The 21,899-nt window shown below is 39.7% G+C and overlaps 1 protein-coding gene across 3 annotated transcripts in view; it reads right to left on the bottom strand.

The window, feature by feature from the left end:
• Positions 1-9,631: 9,631 nt before the first annotated feature.
• TM9SF3 (transmembrane 9 superfamily member 3) overlaps positions 9,632-21,899 on the bottom strand; it is a 44,582-nt gene continuing 32,314 nt past the window's right edge. For all 3 annotated transcript variants that reach the window (XM_053949449.1, XM_053949451.1, XM_053949450.1), the window contains exons 10-15: positions 17,277-17,416; positions 15,665-15,733; positions 15,428-15,574; positions 15,187-15,270; positions 15,000-15,076; positions 9,632-10,543 (exon numbers count right to left, since the gene is read on the bottom strand). In XM_053949449.1, the coding sequence (XP_053805424.1) occupies positions 10,476-10,543; positions 15,000-15,076; positions 15,187-15,270; positions 15,428-15,574; positions 15,665-15,733; positions 17,277-17,416 (585 nt within the window). In that variant the 3' untranslated portion in view covers positions 9,632-10,475. The remainder of the gene's footprint in view (positions 10,544-14,999; positions 15,077-15,186; positions 15,271-15,427; positions 15,575-15,664; positions 15,734-17,276; positions 17,417-21,899) is intronic.

Genomic DNA, 21,899 nt, shown 5'->3' with positions numbered 1-21,899 from the left:
CAGCTCCTCCGCCGTCTCCGGTTCCCCCAGCGTTAAGGAGGCTCCGGGTGCGCCCGTCCCCGCGGCAGGCAGCAGCAGCAGGGAGAGCAGCAGGCGGCGGAGCGGGGCGGCCCCGCGGCCCATGGCGGCGGAGCGGGCGGCGCGGCTGCCCGGGGTGCGGGCACTGCGCGGCGACAGCGGCCCCGCGGCCGCGGGGGGCGCCGCCGCTGCCACTCACCGCGCCGCCGGCCAATCACGGCCGCGCCCGCGCCTCGGCCCCGCCCCGCCCGGCCCGGCCCGCGGGGGACCCGCGCGCAGCCGCTGCCTCCCGCCGCGCGTGGGAGCGAGAGCCCGGCGGCGGTAACCGCGGACATCAAACATCAGAAATTATTAATACTGCCATTAGTTACTACTACCGCTATTTAGTATTGTTTTCCCTTAGTCGGGACTTCAGGGGCAGCCAAAGAGAATTAGCCCGCCGGGAGAACCAACGCTTCACATCGCAGCCTTAAAACCCCAGTGAAAGCGGAGTTGTTAGACCGTGGATGGAGAACGATGGGGAAAAAAATCACTCCAAACTAAAGAATGGGAGAAATTAAGAAAGATGGAACTAAACATCAAGATGTGCATTTATCCCTCTCACCTGCTTTTCACAGTAATTTTCAGGGGCAACCAGGCTGTTTTACTGGAAATGTGGGCTTTGGGATGATCCATATACAGCAAAGCCTGGGAAATCGGGAAGATGGATCACGTGCAAGATGCTCAACTGCATCAAAATCTACACCTTGGTATCTGATCTGGTGGCTGTCTGAGCCTGTACAAGATCTTGGACAGCTCTAACAGCAGAGCATGGGGTAACACACTGGAAAGCATCATACTTCTAGGGCTGCTGGCTTGGGATGGAGGTAGACAATGACTCTTCTGCTTGCATAGTGACAGGGAAAGGGCAGATGCCCAAAGCCCAGCCATCTCACTGGGTGCTGAATTGTCTTACAAATAATCTCACAAAGGCCAGCCAGGTGCTTCCATATGAATTCAACACTGCCTAGCACAGCCTCTGGTCTGACAAGATGTTAGGCTGAGGCTGGAGCAGTGCTTAGAGGTTGGTCATCTGTGCACATGCTGCTCAGCAGATGCAGAGAGGGTACAGCTGCCATCCCGGTGAGCAGGGGAGAGCTGACAAGGATACAAGCTCAGTGGGGTGCTCGTGGGGTGAACGTGTGTACCACTCTCTCCTGGTGCCAGAACTGCTCCTTCAGCTGTGTACTTCCAAGCTCCCACAGCAGGATTGTTGAGCAGCATTTCCCAATACAGCATGGGCTCCAAGCCTTCCCTTCACTCAGACAGATAATCATTTGCCATCCATAAATTTGTCCCTTCTCTTGCAGCCTACAGCAATGAATGATAACAGCACAAAAGGGCACAACGTGATTCAGGCATCTCCTCAGCAGCAACACAGTCTACTGCAAACTGTTCCTGACAGTTGCCCTGCCACTCATTTAATATTTAAAATTGTCTTCAAACCTTCACAGAAGTCAAAAAGGCTGCATCAAACTCTGACATGAAGACAATGATGAACAGCTCTGCTAATCAAACATACTGGAGTTTCTTACAGCTGGTGTTCAATGAACCAAGGATGATCTAGGTTTCAGGCAAGCTTTCTAGCAGTGAAACAGGGAAGTCCTAGAGCAGATTGCCATGAAGAACCAGGGAATTCCCATCATTTTAAGTTTTTGAAGAGTGTAGACAAACAGCCATCAAGACTAAACTTAATAAGGTAACTTCATCTATCTCCTGAGTTTTATATTGCCCACTTACACAGTATCTACTTTTACTTTTCCTGTATTAGGTTGCTACTCTCTCTGATTTTGTCAGATGGAAGAGCAGTCTAATGGTTATTTTAAAAAGAAAACCTGATCACCTCTCTGTGTTTCAGAACCCCCAGCTTTTATGGGATGAGCACTAGCTGCTCTTTTCTCTCTGCACAAAGGTCCTGGCAATATAACTTTCTGAGGGTACAGGAAGCTGGAAAACAAAAAACTTGAACCTTTGTAAGGGTGGTCAACAGCTTCCCTGATCAGCATTATGGATCCTTATCAACCCTGTGGAAAGCTGGGCTGTCACCCACTAAGAACAGTCTTTTGACCACATGGAAATTGCTTGTTAACCTCTTCCAGCATGACTGGGGAGCCCGGCCCCTTCTGCACACAGAACCTCTATTACAGACGTGGATAGATGTAGAAGAGGACATCCTACAGCTTTGAAGGAGGAAGAGAGCCAATGAAAATATGGATCCTTAATTTTGCAATTAGAGTGAGTCTGTGAGGGAGTTCAGACGAGTCTATCACTATTATCCACACACAAAAAATAACGTTACCTTACTATGGGGAACTCTGGAAGTCCCTAACATGAGAACTGCTCAAACCTTCCAGAAACAGATCTCAGTAACAATCATGGCACTTTGCAACTGGCAGCCAAAGCAGCGTACCCAGAGCAATGACTGCTACCAGGTGTTTAGCTCATGTCGTCTTGATTGGCAGGACCACATCAGTGCAACTAAGGAACACAGAAAGCCCTGTGAAAGGATCTTTTTCATCTGAGCTGTTAAAAAGTCAGTGAAGTCTCACAACAGCAGAGCAACTCGTGACACCAATAGTTAATTATCTGGAAAGAAAACAATCCATATCCATTGCTGTCAAAGGCAGTCTTTTCCTTTGCAGAACTCTCTCCTGCCCAACACACACAGACAAAATCCACTGTCCTTTCAAGCCTCGCTGAGCAAGAATGCACACAGCTCTTTCTGAATAGCATCCATGAGCAAAGCTATGTGTGAGCTACTTAGTGCTAATGGAATATCCCTGCACACAATGTGTCCTGAGGCCAAAACACACACAAAGTTTGCCAGGTCTTCCACAAAATCTGCTTCTTCCCTCTTGCCAGCACTTGGGGTCCACCAATTCCTCTAAAAAAGTGACTGAGGCACCACTCCCTTGGAGCCTGTCCCACTGCTGATTCCACAGCTGCTGCCAAGTCTACAAAAAACCAAACACACCAAGGTGTTTGCATCACCAATGCAAGGACAGATAAGAGTCCTGGAGAGATGGAGCATGACTCTCTGAACCCAGAGCATTCTCTTTTTTCTTCCCTCTGCATTTCTAGTGCCCCTCACTTCTCCTTAGACTTCTTTCATTGCCTCTTTTCATGGTAGGAAAGAACACCTGCTGCAGGTGTAGCCCAGTGAGCTGCATCCCTGCCTACAGGCACCACGGGGCCCTCTGCAGAACCATTGCCCTCCCTTTGCTTCACCCCTTCTAGCAGAGGCTCGTTTCCTCCTAGTACCAGTACAGGCTTCCTACCCTGACAAAACCTCTTCACTTCCCCATCTCCCTTTTCCTCTGACTGTTTATATCTAGCAGTCTATTGCTCTCAACTCCCTTATCACTCAGAGTTGACCACTCTTGGGATGGCCTTTCTTCCCTGAGCAGTCACAGACAAATCCAGGTGATAAAGTATCAACCCCTGCTCTCTCTTCCTTCCATCACCCATTTTAGTTTCTTGTGCAGTAGATTGGGGGTGGGTAATTTTTTATCAAGTTTATTGTGTTACCACCCAGGAAACACCTCCCATAAGGTTAAATTATTTGCTACCTAAAAGGAATCTTTTAAGGTGCTGACACATACATGCTTAAATGTCCCAGGGGTTCTGAAATCCACTGTACAGAGATCACTGCAGTCACAGGCACATTCACCTGTGCATTAACAACTCAATGTATAATTAACAACAGCCTTGTCATAACAGGCAGTGACACTTACAGAAACTAGAAGTAAGCCATGGTTGGAAAAGTCCTTTTTGTTCACCAAAGTAGCAGCAGGAAGGATATGAAGTCACACCACATAAAAAAGCACCAAACATTTTTCCCATCATTAATGCAATCCTTGAACTATGTGAGAAAAACCAAGATACTTATGGGGTAATCTTGAGTTGTATAGGGACAAGCTGTGGGAGGCAGGGAGAGAAATCTGTCTTATCTGGAAGCATGAGTTTTGGCTTGACCACTGTCTCCCAAATTGAGGCATGTCAAACTGATGTTTCATTACTTCACTTAAAATCCATTTTCAGGGTTCACACAGGAGTCAGTTATGCTTGGAAAGCATTGAGCAAAGCTGGTGGTTTTGGTGATCTCTGCTGCAAGGTTAAGAAGAAGGGCATGGGAACATCTTTGGAAAAGCATCTGCTGTTCAAAATTTGAAGAGTTGAATCCACTGGTTTTTCCAAAGTACTTTTTGCCATAGGAAAAGTTCTCTTCTTTTTTTTTTTTTTTTTTTTTTTTTTTTTTTTTCCTTCTCTTTATGCAGAGGAATAAATCTGGGAAAGTATAAACATATCTCGAGTCCTCTGTTATGAAGATGGGATAGTTGCATTTCCCTGCTCCCAGGCAGGCACCCTTTACAGAGGCTGGAACATATGCTACCTGAGTTAAGGCTGTTTGACAAGTGGGTAGAATTTAATGAATCTCTCAGAAAAGATGTTGCTCGATCAAAAATTGCCTTAGAGAATTTTCCCAGTTACAGTTTCCACACAGGATTTCTGTACAGAGAATAACTATAGTAACATCTTTATCCAAAGCACAGACAGAGAACATGCAGGTATTTTGTCTTCTTAGGTAAGCAACACCTTAAAATAGGTTCATCTTACTCTTTAGCTCACTAAAACCAAGAACAGTGATTTCCTTTTTCATTATTTATTTTGCTATACACATAATTAAAAATTATGGTAATTTCAGCTTCAGACAAAGGTGGGTGTTTGATCACTTTCTGGTAGTGAGATAAACAGAAAAAAATTTTCAACAAAAATCACCTTTTATCTTGCCAATTAAAATTACTCAAAATAATTCTGCAGAATCCAAATGCAGAACTTAAGTAACCTAATGGTATTTCTTCAACATTTTATTATACAGGTCTCCAATTCTTGCAGGTAAATGGGTGCCTGACTCTCTAAAACTGTCACATCTTTTTAAAGTAAACTGTAGGTAATGTTCACTATTCACCTGCTAATGTCTGGTCAGGCATTTAGAAAATAAGGCAATTATTTCCACCCATTCTTGTAGTTACTCCTGTGTAGCAGAGCAAGAGAAGCCTCTCTAAGTTAATTACATAACCCACTTTTCTCAGCCCAATAAAGTGATAAGTGATTCAGAATGAAAAAACAGCATAAAATGAAATCTAAAGAATTACATGTCTAGCAGCACAGAAAACCACTGTGCCTTGCTTAATGCTCTAAGTCTGAACTTCCTGATACAAACCTTTCAAAAATGAGAACGAGCAGCCACAAAAGCTTCCTTGAATTCAGTCTCATATGATGTTCTCATTCCTGTTTGGAAGCTGCTCAGAAAAAGTTACTACAGCTCTCTAAACATTTCAGAGACCAAATAAAAGCTTGTGATACACAGGGTTCAGAAAAAAAAAAAAATACTGTGTGGTGTCTAACTGTAGCATGTTTTTCTAGGTCGGGCAGCTTGCTACACAGAACTGCTGGAGACTGGCCTTTCTCACCCAGACCCAGCATTTCCAGTTTATAGGACTTAGGTCTAAGCTTTGATGAACTGGAATCTATCTAGGCAACCACTGCAACTCATAGTATTAGGAGAACCCTAAAATAACAGTTCTGTAAAATTAGGTATTTTGATAATTGTACATAAACTCCCAGTCCTACAAATGCATGTGTTTCCTGGAATGCTGTCGTCATCCAATGCCAGCTGAGGGATAAGCACAAGCTTGTGAAGGTATGTTTTGGAATGCTCCAAGCCCATGGTCCTGAAGGAGATCTATCTAGAACACAAGGATAGTTCAAATGGGTTTGGTTTTCATAACAGAACAAGCCTCAGCACGGTGGGACCTCCAGAGATATTTGACAAAACATTCTGTATTGTACTATTAAGAGCTGGTGAGAAAATCAATACATCAGTAAGCCAAAAATGCTGGTACCAGGCAATATCACCCCCTTGTTCACAGCAGATGAGACCTTGGTTTTTTGCAAAAGCATTGCACTGTTGGCAAATACACTGATGAAAATAAAACCACTGTAACTGGTACAGGGCTGGGGGCAATGACATTGTTAACAGCATATCTGTTTCAAGATCTGCCTTTCAAATAGGTTAATCCATTAGATAAAAAAGCTGTTTTCTTATCCTTTTCCCAAATGAACTCCTGCCCTTTAAAGTGATTCTCTCCAAGAACTACACAAAGCCTTCCAGATTCACTGGTCCTCCCATCATCTTTACAGTTTCCCCACGCAAATCAGACCCCCAAAATCGGAAGAAAAATTTCGGAACCACTGAATGAAAATACTGAAAGTAAGGAGGAACCCCTTTCCTGAACTGAAAACACACTCCTGGATAAAAGCACACTACTTGCAGAACACACATGTAGATGTCTTCTCTGCAAGTTTTGAGAATTTTCTCACTAATGCCATTTAGCAGAATGAAAATGCTCCCTTGAAAGGCTTTGGAAAATGGCACCAAAACTATTTTTTTTTTTTTTTAATGAGATATGATGCTCCTGAAGAACTCAAGTCATAAACACACTGATCCAACACTTTCAAGTGTGGCTTTATTCCAACAGAAGTCCAACAAGAGCAGGGGCTTTTGTGACTTCAGGGCTAACCCTGGAATGAGACACTGACTTTAGATGGCAGCAGTGCTAACAGCTATTGCAGGGCTGCTCTGCCATGGTGCATTAACCTGGAAAAGATCCAAGGGATCCAAAACTGGAATTCTTTGTCAATCTACAGTTCCATCAGACTTGAAATGAACCATAAGCTGCAGAGTCAAGAGTTCATTCAAGAAAACAGGAGCCCTAAACTCCAGCTCCAACTATTCAGTTTACTTGTCTGTGGACAAGTAAAGAGAAGGAGACTTGTCTTTGCTTGAGCTGATGCTTTCCTAACACACTCCAGTGGAGAAATTCCTGAAGCACTCACAATTACAAGAATTTTGCTGTCTTCAGTGAAACTGTATATATATACTTCCTTGGGCAAATTTGGCTAGATAGTGGTGATGTTCAAGTTAGAGCAAAACATAACTTTCTCATTTGTGTTAGCTCTGCAGTAATGACAGTGATAAGAACGTGCTATCACTTCTATTGTTTTAGCACCAGAAGCGTAAATAGTGTTAGTGTTTTGTTGTTTTTTTTTTTTTTAACCTGAAACTTGTTAAAAAAATACACCTGGGACTATCCTACAAAAAACAATTTTTGTGCCCTTTATACACTTTGGAATGTAATTTTGGAGAGAAATTAATACAATCTGGCTTCAAAACATTCAGACATCAAAAAGAGCATAATGTAATGATTATTTACAGTCTCCATTCCCTCCAATACAGCATTCATATATTTTCATATATGAATTACAAGAGGCACTTCCTATGTTGCACTCTGCCTCAACTGAAAATATTTACAATTTACCTAAACCATTTGGTCAAGACTGGCTATTGTTTATGAACTATTTACCCAAATCCCTGGCCCCTGTACCAAGAAATGGGAAGAAAAGCATTGAGCAGCCAACTGAAGAGCTATCAAAAAGCCTGAATTCAAGAACCAGAAACTCTTAAGAAACAACCATGGTAAGAGGAGTATTGTCTGTAAGATCTTTATTTCTTCCATAAAAGAGGAAGGACTACATCATCTAAGCAGAGAGCTTGCCATTTCTATTAAGCAAGTTGGTTCAAGCTATACCCACATTTTTGAGGAGGAGGGCAAGGAGGGGGAACGGGAGCAAACAGCCTTGCCCCAAACAGCAACCGTAAAGACAAGCTGTTGAAATCTGGTCACATTTTGCACTCCTTCAGAAACCAAAAGGGAGAAAACAAAGCAAACTCCCAACTTATGTGCTAGGGTGGCTGTATAAAAATGTCAATTATTTAAACACAGTACTTCTCCAGAGGAACCTGCTTGCAGAAACAAAAGCAATGCCTGCGCAGTATCTTTCCAATGTCACTTTAGAAGATATACAATCCTATCTGGATATGCAAAAGCCAGTAATGCCAGAGGATAGAAAAAGCAAGTAGGCAACCTAGCATCCTGTGGCATTAAAAGTGATTAAATGAAATTCACAAATGGTTTAGTGAAGGTTCTGATAGACTAATCACATAGCAGGGCTCTAAACAGAGAACCAGACCCATTATCATAATGTTTCCTTTAAAAAAACTTTTATCTTGGCAGAGTACTTAATGTTTTTATTACGTGGAGATAATGGCTTCTCACTTCAGATTTAGAAGGAAAAGAGGACTTCCCACAGCTGTATGCACTAGCAAGTACTAGTACAAAATCCAGTCTCTGCTTTAAGTCTCCATGTTTTGGAACAAAGACAAACTAACTGTTGACACAGGTTATAAGCTCATTTTAAAATTGGCCTGTACTTCCAAACAAAACAAGAATTATTATGTTTAGCAGCAGAGTGTTCACCTACAGACACCAATGATTCAGTTGAAGTAAAACTTAATTATTTTCTGACAGACTGGTTTAAATTGGCCAGGGAAATCAGAGCTAAAAGCTGAAATACTTTTCAGAAGCCATATACAGCAAGGATGCACTGCTTCCCACTATCACCTACCTGTACAGTTCACCCAAGCTAAATATGGATGTTTCTCATTGTGGCTACTGCATCATCTGTACTTTTTATATAGAAACAGTACAGTGCTAATCAATACAAGTATTTGGCTCATTTTTTAAATTCAGGAAGTTTCCTTTTTCGTGGCAGGTGCTCTATTTCAGACAGTCACACTGATGAAAACGTTCCTACATGGCAGATGCCTAAAAAAAAAAAACCCATGAAAAAATCAAGCCCAGTGGCTCTCAAATCTGTCACAAACACATTCAGAATATTTCTAACTAAATACAGTGCATAATTAACAGTCATCTTAGAAAGACTTAACCTTTATTTGCCCATTTATTTCAGTCCACACTTACCCCCACTTTTCTCAGCACACTGGCTGGATCACAAAACACTTCGCCACAGCCAAGAAGAATCTTTTTGGGTTGGTCATTCACTTTGGAGTTGTATTGTACAATACAGTTGTAAGCAAATTCTGAATTCAAAGCAGGGGTGGTTGATAGATGAAAACCACACTAATATTGTATACAGAAACTGGTGCTCAGCAATATTGCCTTTTCAAACATTCTCAATTGCAAACTCATCTATTTTCACAATCAAAACATTTTTGTCTGAAAAGTTTATTTTAGTTTTCTGAACACTCTAAAGCAACTGTGCTTTTGATGTTACACAAGTGTTCAGATAGGATTAACAAAAATTAAAATGTTCTAAATTACAAATTTAATTCCTGTAAGAGCTTGAGAAATAGAACAGAAAAGCATGACATACACACATTGTGAAGAAACCCCAACTTTTCATGCAATGGCAGGCAAGATGTAAAAAGCCACCCAAATTCACACATTTTTACACCGAATCATCAGAAAAAGTACTCTGTAGTAAATCTGTACATCCAAATACATTTGGGATCTACACCTAAGTTACATTATTTAATGTTATATACACTTATTACCCCTTGTAAGATGTCTAAAGGAAAATCTTCATTCAACCCAAACCCAAAAAAAAAAATGCAAGACTAACTTGGAAAAAAGGAGAATCACTTTAGACATTCAGTTAAAACGTTGGTTTTGTTTTAATCTAGACCTCAGAGTGTTTATTAAAAAACAAACAAATCCTCTTCATTCAACATTTTGCTTTCTAACTGTACAGTAAATTGCATTGCAGAGAACACATCCCGTCTTCAGACTGTATTTTCTTTGGATGGATTTAAGATGTAGCTGGATATTACTTTAAAGATAAATAAAGGGAAATTGGTCCAACTAGAGCAATAGCTGATATATTACATGCATATGGGAGTTTTATATATGTTTAAATTATTTTTTAAACAAATGAGTGTAGGGTAGTTGATATTGCAAATAAACCAAAAAGCACCTGGAGTTGAAAATACAAAACATACCTCCTATTCTGGCAATGGCAGTAAAAATCAGAAGAGTAATCTTTCTGGAACAGCATTTTTACATAATTTAGAAATGTTGAGTACCAGGAAGACTACTAATCAAGTAGTTTTAGCAGCCAAGTTTCCCTCTTTTTATTGAATGGAACAAATGCTTTAAACAAACTGTTTGTCCTCTTCACTGAAGAGAGCTAGTCTATTCATCTTTAATGAGCTAGGTTTTTTGTTTTTTGATGTTGGTTTTTTGGGGGGGAAAGATTAGCCACATACTGTAGTAATGCCTACTGCATATAATCCCAAGCATTTGCTGTGAACAGTTGGAGAAAGCAGTCAGTAAGAACCTAGGATCAATGAAATAGATGTTACTTTAAGCCATCCACAAAATGGAGACCCATATAGTGCCCAGTGTTAAAACCCAAATCTCTTCTTGCGCTTTTTGCTGTGCAAATTCATCCCCAGGAAAACAGGAGCTGATCCATAGTTCAATTTTCTTATTTCCTTAGTCAATTTTCACATTAGTGTAGATTTTACGAACAAAGGCACTTGTTCCCATGTAACCAATAGCTCCTGCAAAAGAAACCAAAAACATTGAATATGTTAGAGAGCTGATCATCAAAACAAGCCAGTGGTATGAACCACACACACTTAAACAGAGAAAGTCACATAAAGCACATACTCTGCACACAGAAACTTCTTTACCTGCAATACTTGTTCTCAAACTCTAATTATCCACGTTCCCCCTGAATGGCTGACAGGAACTTGCCCTGTCTAGCAATCTAAATCCATTAAGCCATCTTACCAAGAGGCCACACTCACTTGGCCTTGATAAATATAGCAGCCCCCCTACTGCTGCCAATAACCAAGTCCATTTTTTCTGAGCAGAGGGTAAAAAACATACAATCACCCACTCTGCAGGGAAGGTGGATGGGAGGGCAGGTTTTTATTATAAGTTACATGCCTTCTGGATGAGTGTTTTATTGGCAGATGGCTTCTTCCCTCCCACAAAGCACAAATAATAATAGATCCTCATCCCAGGAGGCTTACACTCCAAGGAGGTCTGTACAAAGACATTAACAAGTAGCAGTTAGTAGTTAAAGAAATTGCAACCTGTGGTTTTCAAATTAGTAAGAGTCATGAGCAAAGTATGCATTGTCACAGCAGTAATAAAAGAACAGGTCACTGAGTTTTTGATAGGGGCTACAGTTTATGCTAAACCCAAAATACTGCAGTATTAAGGACATCCAGAAAAATTAAAGAAAAGCACTGGACTAAGGCCTCTTCTCAGAAAGAGATTCAGCAATCTTCCTGGTCAAATTGAGAACCTCAGATTTGCCAGGCTCAGTAAATACTGTGGCCTTACAGCAGCTGGGAATGTCTTCATCTTTTCCAAGCAAAATGAGAGTAAGTCAATTTGGCTAATCATCATGATTGAAGTGAAGTTGAAAATCAGGCAAGAATTAGAGACAACTGCTGTCTGACTGCCAACAGTCATATTTTACGGAATGGATAGAGAAGTCAGGGTCTGTAAATCACTACAGAGAACTCCATTAAATGCTTGGATGCTTGGTAAAGAACACTCTTAAGAGAAAAGATATTTTTCCTTCCTTGAAGAAATGAAGAAAAGCCCAGAACAAAGCATTGCAGTGAACTAGGATGCACCAGAACTGCAGAAGACATGTTAAATATAGAAGTCTAACCCATGCTAAAATTTTTAAGCCAAACTTTATATATTAAGTCTCTACAGACCTGCAGCTGGCATTGCTGACTATGGAATTATTCAGATCCTGAAGAGTTCTTTAAATCCTGGAGACTGATGGGATAATTTATGAAGTCAGCCATTAAGCTGTCACAAAGTTTTGATTTTTAGACCCTCAAAAACCCAATATTTATACCCAATCAAGAAATCTGCACAAGGCAAAGCTAAATAGATACTAATAAATCATTCCAACATTTTTGGAGCAGTAAGGAGCTTGTGGATTCAGCTTCTGTACAGCACAGCATTCCAAGTTGTATAAATATCATGGCAACCATTCCACTGGCCAGCAAACAAGGGCTGTACTTGGGCAAAGTAGAGTTCCATTAAAACAAGTACAGCACACACAAGATCAGGTTGCTGATTGCAAGGAAGCTGAGGATGCAGCAGAAGGAAGGCCTGACTGTTCAAGGAGAGACCAGGGCAGCACTTGGACAGACCCAAGCGCGGGCTGTGAAGAGGTGATGAGAGCTTGGAGTCACACAGAAGCACGTGCTGATTTTTCTGCAGCTTGGCAAGAAATTAATCTTCTGTCTTATGAAGTAAATGAACAAAATAATGGCACTGGACTCCTGCTTTAAGACTCACCAAGCTTTCCCTGTTAAAGCAAACAGTGCCAAGAGATCCAATGCCCATTTCCATTGCCAGACTGATACATTCCACAACTCGTTCTTTAAGAGTTTCTCTAGTGATGTGATGCCAGATATCACAGAGATTTGAGAGAACAAAGCATAAATGGGTTTCACTTGGGATCTAGAGAATGCATGAGGTGGAAGTGAGGGGGAGGAGTAGAGAGTAGCAGTCACATGAGACCACAAGCTCTCATCCCCATAAACAAATCATAACCTATTCTGAATCAGAGAGGTGCCTTAGCCATGAAGGCCACTAATGGCCAATACCCAAGGCAGGGGTTAAGCCTCAAGGCTACTTCACAGGCACTGAATAAAACATGGGGCAGGAAGGCAGAAACCCTGGGCAATGAGGACTAAAGAACATCCTCCAGATTCAAATGCAAGGCAGCTGGCTCATCTAAATTAAAAAAAAAAAAAAAAACACATAGTAAAGGGAAATATTTTATTTATTTATTAAACACCTTACCAGGTGATATTTATAACCTGGTTATGGCCTATTTAAGTTCAGCAGAAATAGACTGCAAGGGTATTTCAGCAGAACAATAAGCTTTTAAATAAAGAGAAAAATCCAAATACTGAGGAAGAATAACCACAAAGCAAAAAGAGATTAATTCCCATCTAGTACTTCAAACCAATTACCAGTTACTGCAGTTGTGACTTTGTAAGCACCAAATTTTTTTAAAAGCTCTTTAAGTATACTTAAATACTGAAGTGTGGTATTGCAAGGGGCCTTTCTATGTTATGTAGCCTCTAAGCCTTCCACTAAGTTGGAAAATGAGTCTTAACCTTTTCTGCCACTATGAGGGAAACATGAGGAGCTCAAAAGGTTTGGAAATTCTCACGGGCTCCCTACTGTCCGGTCCCAGATCCGAGATGCTCTGCAGAGAGCAGCAAACATTGTGGATCAAAGCATCCCACTACGTGTGGGATTGAGTTCTCTAGGCATTGTCAAGGGCATTAAACCCAGAGCTGGATGATCCATTCCTACAGAGTGTTTCCCTGTGGCTGCTTTGGGCCCTAACTAGTTCATCTCACATCCAACTGTGATACCCAACACGCCCACCCATGTGAGCCTCCAAAGAACAGCTCCACACACTTTTCACAGACCTACAGTCAGTAGCACACACACTGCACAGTTCTTTAACACAAATGTTTTTGTTAGACCTCAATGGCTGCAAGTTCCCTACACAAATGCTTTTTGACAGGGGATTTTTTTTCTCCACTCCACATGCTGAAAATGGCACTTCTCAGTAAAAAGGAATCTCACGGCTTCTCTTCCAAGACATTTAAAAAGACAAAAAGAAATCTCAATAGAGCTGTGGAAATAAAGTTTAGTGTGCTGAGGTATTTTCTGGTTTTGAAAAATTTGGATTTTACGCTAATATTCCATCAAATAGTGTCCTACCATGGGAAGAAATCATTTGACAATCTTCCTTTTTTGTGTTTTAAAACACATTTTAATTACAGAAACTGGGACAAGCTTGGCTTCTGCATCACAGACATTTTAATCAATACTGGCCTGAGCACTTTTGAAAGAAAACATTAGAGCTGAAAAGTATAAGCCTATTAAAGAAAAAAAAATGGCTGCAAGACTACCAAAACAGCAGGGAAGTCTTGTAATGTGCCAAGAACCTGATGAAGCAAAATCACATTGTATGAGAGAAAAGGGGAACAGGTACTCAGCTGTTAAATGATTAATTCCCTTCCCTTTTTATAAAGCATTGTGATATTACCCACCCTCTTGAGATATCAAGAAATATATACTTTACAGAACTAAGTTCCTGTAAGACATCTTGTGTCTCAAATATAACTCTAAGAAATCTTCCCACTAGCTATAGGACTATTCACTGCTAAGAAGTATTAAATTAAGATCCCTCACCAAAAAACCAGCATTACAGAAAAGTGCAAAAGAATCAAGAAGCACTTGCTGAAGTGATGAAGTGAATAAAGGAAATTATAACAATAAAAATAAAGGAAATTATAAAAATAAAGTCAACATGTGAACAAGTTTTTGGCTTTAACAGATGACCTCCCTGCCATGAACTATGTTTTTGTCTAAACATCTGTCAAAATAGTATCTTAAAGAGCAATTAAATCCAGCTGCACACAGGAGCACCCTGAACTCTCCTCACCTGTGAATATTGCAATACTTATTTCTCAAATATTATCCTCAAGCTCTCAGTTTTCTGTTCTGCTCACCCTCATATACACATGCCACAAGATACACATGGTACTGTCGTCACTATGGTGCTATCACTGATGCCTCAATGGGTGCACCTAGCTCCTTGTCTTGGGTGACAGTAAAAAATCCAAAGCAAAATGCTAGCATGGTCTCAGCTTCCTCTGGAATTTATTTTGCAGGATTTCTTGCCAAATACTCAGTCTTTCAAGCTTGCACAGACGGTGAAATTCCCTGCACAATATATAAATTATCTTCCTATCAGAAGACACAATCCACAGGAATCTCTTATGTAAGGTAGGAATCAAGTATAAGCAGAAAACTCCTCAGAATCTTCTTCAAGAATTTTTGAGCAGATCTTGCAGGCGTACACATTCCACCACCAAAACCACGAACTAAAGTCAGAAATATGAGTCTGAAAAAATTTGTTAGAAAACCTTCAAAATATCTGGAACTTACCACACATTATTCCCAGAGCTGTGCTAAATACTGCCATATAACCAAAGTAAAATGATGTTTGAAACAAGCCATACATCCTGAAAAAGAAAGATAGAAATTTATGCTAGGCATTTCCCCTGTTTTTTACCAATAAAACTGATTTGGCAATACAGTAATCTGATATTCAAGCAAGAAAACTATCACTTACTTTGTCTTGAAAAAGTAGTAGTAAAAGGAGTACATGTAAACATAAATCGCAGTTGATGCCGCAGAAAGAAAGCTTGTCCATTGCCTAAAAGTAAACAGACATGTCCATCATACAACTAGCCAAAAGGCTTCCCAAGAAGATGCACAATGCACTTGGAAAAGACCCATCTAGACTGAAGAAACACTGCTTTTCTACACAAGTCTCACAATCTGGTTAACTATGAAAACAATGCAACACTTACCACCTGTAATCCTCTGCGTTTAGCAGGAAATACGTACAAACGATGGTCACACAAACTGTCACAATGCAGAGGATAACCAGAACCAGCATCATAAAGCCATAAACATAGTAGATCTTGTAAGCCCAGAATGAAGTAAAAATGAAATACCTGAAGAGAGTAAACAAAGTATGCAGATGATATTGTAATTTACTTAAATAGTAATTTTTGATCAAACTGGAAAACAGCTGATGTACTCACATTTCAATAAAAATTGATCCAAAAGGGAGGATTCCACCTAGGCAAACAATAACAGCTGGTTCCATGAACCTGAAAGATATTAGGATTAGTTTAGGGACAACTGAAATTTTTCATTTATAAACATATTACAACCAGATTATTAATACAGCACAGAAGACTGTTTAGAAGGCACGCTAACAAGAATATTTCTGTCTCATACCAGCAGATTAGAAAGATTCCCTCAAAAATGTCACATGTATGGATAAAACAAAAAGTTACACTTGGGGGAAGCTGAAAAAAACCATGAGGCTCGTGCCTATCACCTACAGGCATAAGGTTAGTCTTCTAACCAGCCATAAGGCCACAGAAAGAATCTTTCTTGACAAAAAGGGCTGAAGCAATCAAGATCCGTGACATCCACTAGCCCTGCAGGAAGGCAGTAAAAACACAGCGCTGTTGGTGGCTACAGATACAGCAAAAAGCACAAGCAAAATTTCACAGGATAATGGTTATATAAATAAGAACCTGTGTTCATTTTTAAGGCTATACTGAGTCATGAATATATAGTTAAAAATTAATACCTAGCTACCTGTAGAAGACACTGTCACTAAAAGGTGACCTCTCCTTAGTACTTGCAATGATGCTGAATCCAGCTAGTAACCAGTGATTTCATTTGCAGTTTCTTTTATTATTTATAGGGAGACTTGTCTAAGCTGATGGTGTGTTACTTCATCATCGTCAAGAGAAGTATTTTTAACTGTTATGCTGATCCAGCAAAATCCATCAGATTTCCAAGATACTGGTCACAATATAAATTAAATTCTAACATCTGAGCTGCACAACCTACCACTAACAAGAGACTAAGTGTGCTGCACTTCTTAGACATTACAGGCTTACATGTTTCAGTGCCCCTTTCACTTCATCTGTTCCATTCCTCTGAACAGGAAAAGCAAGAAAAGTCTATTAAAAAAATCCTCTGAGGATATTTTAATTTCCGTAGCTTGCTGCTTTCACCTCAGAATTAATAGGAAAAAATGATTGCATTCATAATTTTCCAAAAACCTAAGTATACTTTTTGAGACTAGGCACCACTTTGCATTCACATCAAAAATTATAAAGCCTTCTTCACAGTTCAAACCATTTACCTGTAATATTTTAGGCTCTGTGCCATCAACAAAAGTACAGAATTGGGAACAGCATTACAAGCTTCTCCCCACCATAACCCTGCAAATATGTCTCAGCTTGTGTTAGGAGACCATTAATCAGAACAGTTCTGCCTCTAAGGCACACTCAATCCTAAACCTGTAAGAGGCATTAACTGAAGTGGAGAGGTTTTAGTGTCAATATATCTATACAAGAACTGAGTTGGCACCACCCCCTTTACACAGGGATTAAAGAGCATTTCAGGCAAAATGTGAATCAGTGATCCAGGAGTGTAAAATCTGCTACAACTATTAACCATGATGTTTTAATTCAAAAGAAAAATCACATTAAGTAAATGTCAGTTGAGTGGCTCTTCTAGGCACAACTCAATTTAAATTAAAAGGAGTTATTCCATGAAAGCTGAACACCAGAAAAGCCCTTTTAAATGTATTGAAGTGAACTTTCTAGTTAACATTATGCTTGTCTTTACCATTTCTTCTCCGGTATAGGACGAGGCACTGCATTGACACGACATGGAAAATTAGGCTGTCCTGACAGATTTCGGCCAAGAATAGTCCCAACGAGGTTCAATGGAAGGATGACAAAGAAACAAATACAGCACACTGCCACCTGCAAGCAAAATTTACAGTTGCAATTAAAAAAACGGGTCTAAGACAACAAAAGAAGATAATCAACCAGTATTAGTCCTTAGTAGTTATTGCTGTAGAATCATACTCCTACTTATGAAGCATTAGTCACCATATATTTTACCAAATAGAAGCATTTTTTCCCTCATAAACTTTCTAATAAACATTATTAAGTATATTTTCATCCATCAGTTGAGAGAACAAAACCATTACAGACTGCTTTACTGTTTCCACCTAATCATTATACTCAGTACATTGCACAAGAAGTAAAAGGAAATCTTCATGGTATTTCATAACAGAAAGTGTTATCAGCATTTTGTACAGTTTTGCAGAGAGTAAAAGTGGGAATTTCTCTGGGAATTAACATCTACCAGTTAGGTACCTGCACACAAAAAAAACCAAAAAAACAAAAAAAACCAAAAAACAACAACAAAAAAAAAAAAAACCACAAAAAAAAAAAAAAAAAAAAAACAAAAAAACAAAACAAAAAAAAACCAAAACAAAACAAAAAAAACAAAAAAAAAAAAACCAAAAAAAAACCCCAAAAAAACCAAACAAAAAAAACCACAAAAAACAAACAAACAAACAAAAACCACAAAAAAACCACACAAAAAAAAAAACCCCAAAGGAAAAAAAAAAAAAAACCACCCCAAAAAAACCCCAAAAAACCCCCCCAAAAAAAAACACAAAAAAAAAAGCCAACCAACCACCCCAACAATAATCACAAAACCATGTAAGGATGCTACCAATTTTGATTCAATTTTGGGTTCAATGTTTTCCACTATGCACCAACCAGGCAATTAAGAACGTAGACTGACAAAGAAACCAGTGATCACTGGTATGCAAAGATACATAATTTAGAAGCACAACAACCCTATTTACATATAGAAATCAAGTTTATGCACAATACAGGAAAGGTCAAGCCAATGCTCCAGCTCTTTCCAATGGAACAGCCTCTCTAAAAATCTACTACAAATCTTTTTATGCCCCTATATTTATGTAGCTCCATTTTTTCTCTTCCTTAAAGGCAACATAATTTATCTCCCAAAACCAGAAAAATTTCAAGTGCTAAGCAAGACATTCTCTACCTGTAACTCTTTAGCACAAAAAGAAGTAGCATTAGACAGTTTGGTAGCTTTTTGATATCGATAATTAAAGACAGAACAGTTGCCCATAATGCAATCACCACAGTACTGAATACTGACCCTGTGACCTTTTCTATGCAAACATATGAAAATACTGCCTTTTAATGGCTTTGTTGCCTCAGGCTCTGTGTACACCCTGGTGCCTCCTGAGCAAAGGAGCTACATTTGTCTTCACTCCAGCAGAATGCAAAGTCCATGGCAGCAGATTAATGCTAAACAACAGAGAGCAGAACACATTTAAGAGTACACATTGACTTGCTTAAGATGCAGTTACTATGAGGATAAATAAAAGCTGCTCATGTATGTTGTATCTAAGAAATCTACAACAAGCAGCTGAAAAGAAAGAATGACATTAGCTCAATACAAACTTAGCATTAGGTGAATCACACAAATTTAAGGCACCATTTAACTAAAGTCAGTGGGTTATTCTTCTGTTACTGGCTAGTTTAGGGCAAATGTGAAAGGAAAACATTGCCTGGGGTTGGATGGAGCAAGCCTTCATGCTTCACAGGAGGGGTACACCAAACTGGTGGGTCAACAAGCAGAAGCACTTTCCAGACTGCTCTGTATATCTTTGAAAAGAGGTTATTAAAGAATTACTTCACAAGCCACTAAAATATGAAGCATCACTGGTAAATAAGGAGATGCTACATTGTACTTATACTTGAAGTATAAATAATATAATAAAAATAAAGCAGTTTTTACACAATTAATTTAGTATCTCCCATTTATCTTCTTCCATTACTCAAAAAACACAGGCAAGCAAGCATAATGTTTTAAGTAGGACACTGAGGTTGCCTAAGAATAAATTTCAGGAGAAGCATACAACTTACTCAATGGATACGGGTTCTGCCCTTGAAAACTGCTCAGTCTAAATGAAGGAGCAGATGAGACTTTTCAGAGAAAAATGTCAAAAAGTATCAGAAACATCAAAGAACATCATCTTGAGTGCTATATTTATCAAAATTATGACCAAAAAGTCCCAGCTTGTTTGAGATGCAGTGAGTAGAAGAGAATTTCAAGAATTAAGGCCTGAATAGTACCCAAAAAATTTCTGAGATTAACATATTGAAACCATTTCCATTTTCAAGAAGAGTGTGCTCTGCTTCCTGCAGCAAGGCCCTCTGGATGTGTCAGGTGGTCCATCCTGCTCTGGCAGGTAGGTTTCACACCTGGCTGAGGCAGAAAGCTCAGATCAGATCCAGGAAGTGTGGAGGGGCATCTGTACTGCTCATGCAGCCACAGCTGTCTTTTATAGTGCAGGTTTTAAGATGACTCTAGCTTAATTTCTTGATCTTAAAAATTTCACCTGACTGGAGACAGTGGTAGAAAGAGAATCCACTGCTTTACTGCATAAAGAAACTGCCCAGGAACTGCCTTGGGCTCTAAGCTCACCTGGAACAACACTTAGCATCTTGTACTTGTCCATCTTGCAAAATGTGTTTATTTTACAGAATCCACACAGAAAGATTATAACCGTGGACAAGGAATCAAGCAAGGAACATCCAGGCCTAATTACTGATCAGATGGCAAACTCTTGGATAAAACAAGGCTGTCAGTAACATTTCATTCTAGTAACACCCTCTGCAGAGCTGAATGGCTTCAAATCGGGTAGGAAAGGAAAGGGCTCAACTTGACCCAGCAGGGCTTGGCTGTTGTGTTATTCAGGAAACTGACTCAGCAGTAGCTTGGAAATCTAAAATGTTCATCTGCATAATACAAGCTGAGACAGATCGAGGTTCCTTGAATAATGACTTCAGTAAGTACCGTCAAGCTATCCCCAGTACACCTACAATTGGCATACATCAGAAAATCTGTGGTTTCATTATCAGATCAGTCAAAATATGACTGATAATGGTGTAACACCTTACATTCTGTTATCCATTCGGCTGAAAAATTAACTGATTTCAAACTGAACAGCCAGCATCTTCAGTGATACCTAGTAGCACCATTAGATAAAGTCAACATTTTGTTAAACAGTGAAACACCATCTGTCTTAATGCTATGCTGTATTCTGAGGACACCTGAAAGTGAAGTACATTTTTTCCTTTTATCCTGGAGCCATTTCAGGAGTCTAAAAATTATCTGAGCCAAGTCTGGAGTGCAAAGGAGACACAATTGAGCTAACAAGGATGAACCATAGCACAGGCTCAGCAATGTCTCCTACTCCCACCTAGCTCTGATAAGCTATCCAAAATGAAGAAGATATGCATGTTCCTTCTACTGAAATAAGGCCATCCTCGAGACAGCAACCTACTGGTCTTAGTAAGATGACCAACAAAACCAGTACTGGTTGTACACACCATGTTGAACTCAGCAGCATCTTCCTTCTTGCTTTTCACTCATTGACTCACAGGTAGTCTCCCTGCTCAGTTTGATGACTGGTAAAACAACTTTCTCCACTCTTGGCAATAATAAGCCTTCTCTGGATGAGAGAGATGACTGGAGATGGCTGGTGTTTTTCAGGCATGCTCCTCTTAATTACAGGTCTGAGGTAAAACCAGTGCCCCTCCTCTCAAACTAAACAGGTGGTGCCTGTTTAGGACACCAACCCTAAAGGACAAGGACAGATGGCAAGGACAATCTTTGCAGGCTGAGCAATATCCAAACCTACAGAGTCTAAATCCTAACTGAAGCAAACACAGGGTACTGGGGTAACAAGCGTCTTAAAGGTGAAGTTACAAGATTTCTGCCTAAAATGTTTACAAGAGCAAGAATACAATGGGAAAAGCAGTTCAGGCACTTAATGACTTCCACTTGACCATCTCAAATGGAAAGGAGAAATGAAGACAAGACCAACACACATACCTGCTCTATCCTTCTGCCAAAGTCACTGACAACCTACTAAAAAATCCAATCCCAATAAGAGTAGTTGTGTGACAGGCAGAGATAAGAAAGTTACATCTTTGAGTGTTTTAAGAATCATTACTGTAATACCAGCCATGAGAAATTCAGAGAACCATTTTAACTACTACTTCATAAAACACAAAATATGCAAAGAGGCAAATACATTAGATCTTCAAACCTGTTTTTTCATCAAGCAAACAAGCAGAGGTTCTTTAAAATCCATGTTATCCAAAACAAATTACATGAGTTTTTGTACCAAGCCAGTATATTAAAAAATACTTCTTTTAATTCTGACTGTTGCAATTTTGTTGTACAAAATATCTTATACACTAGCAGCTGACATAGTTTGCAGGTTTTAGTTGCCATAGAAGAGACTGTCAACCTCACCAAGCCTGCATTCCTTCTAACTCCTTTATTGTTTTGTTTTGATGGGGAAAGAATATTCTACTGCCCTTGACTGAATGTGCAGAATTC

The sequence above is a fragment of the Vidua chalybeata genome, chromosome 8 (assembly GCF_026979565.1).
Source record: "Vidua chalybeata isolate OUT-0048 chromosome 8, bVidCha1 merged haplotype, whole genome shotgun sequence".
In the NCBI taxonomy this organism is placed as follows: Eukaryota; Metazoa; Chordata; class Aves; order Passeriformes; family Viduidae; genus Vidua; species Vidua chalybeata.
The sequence above is the reverse complement of the archived record's forward strand: the minus strand, read 5'-3'. Positions and strand labels throughout refer to the sequence as shown.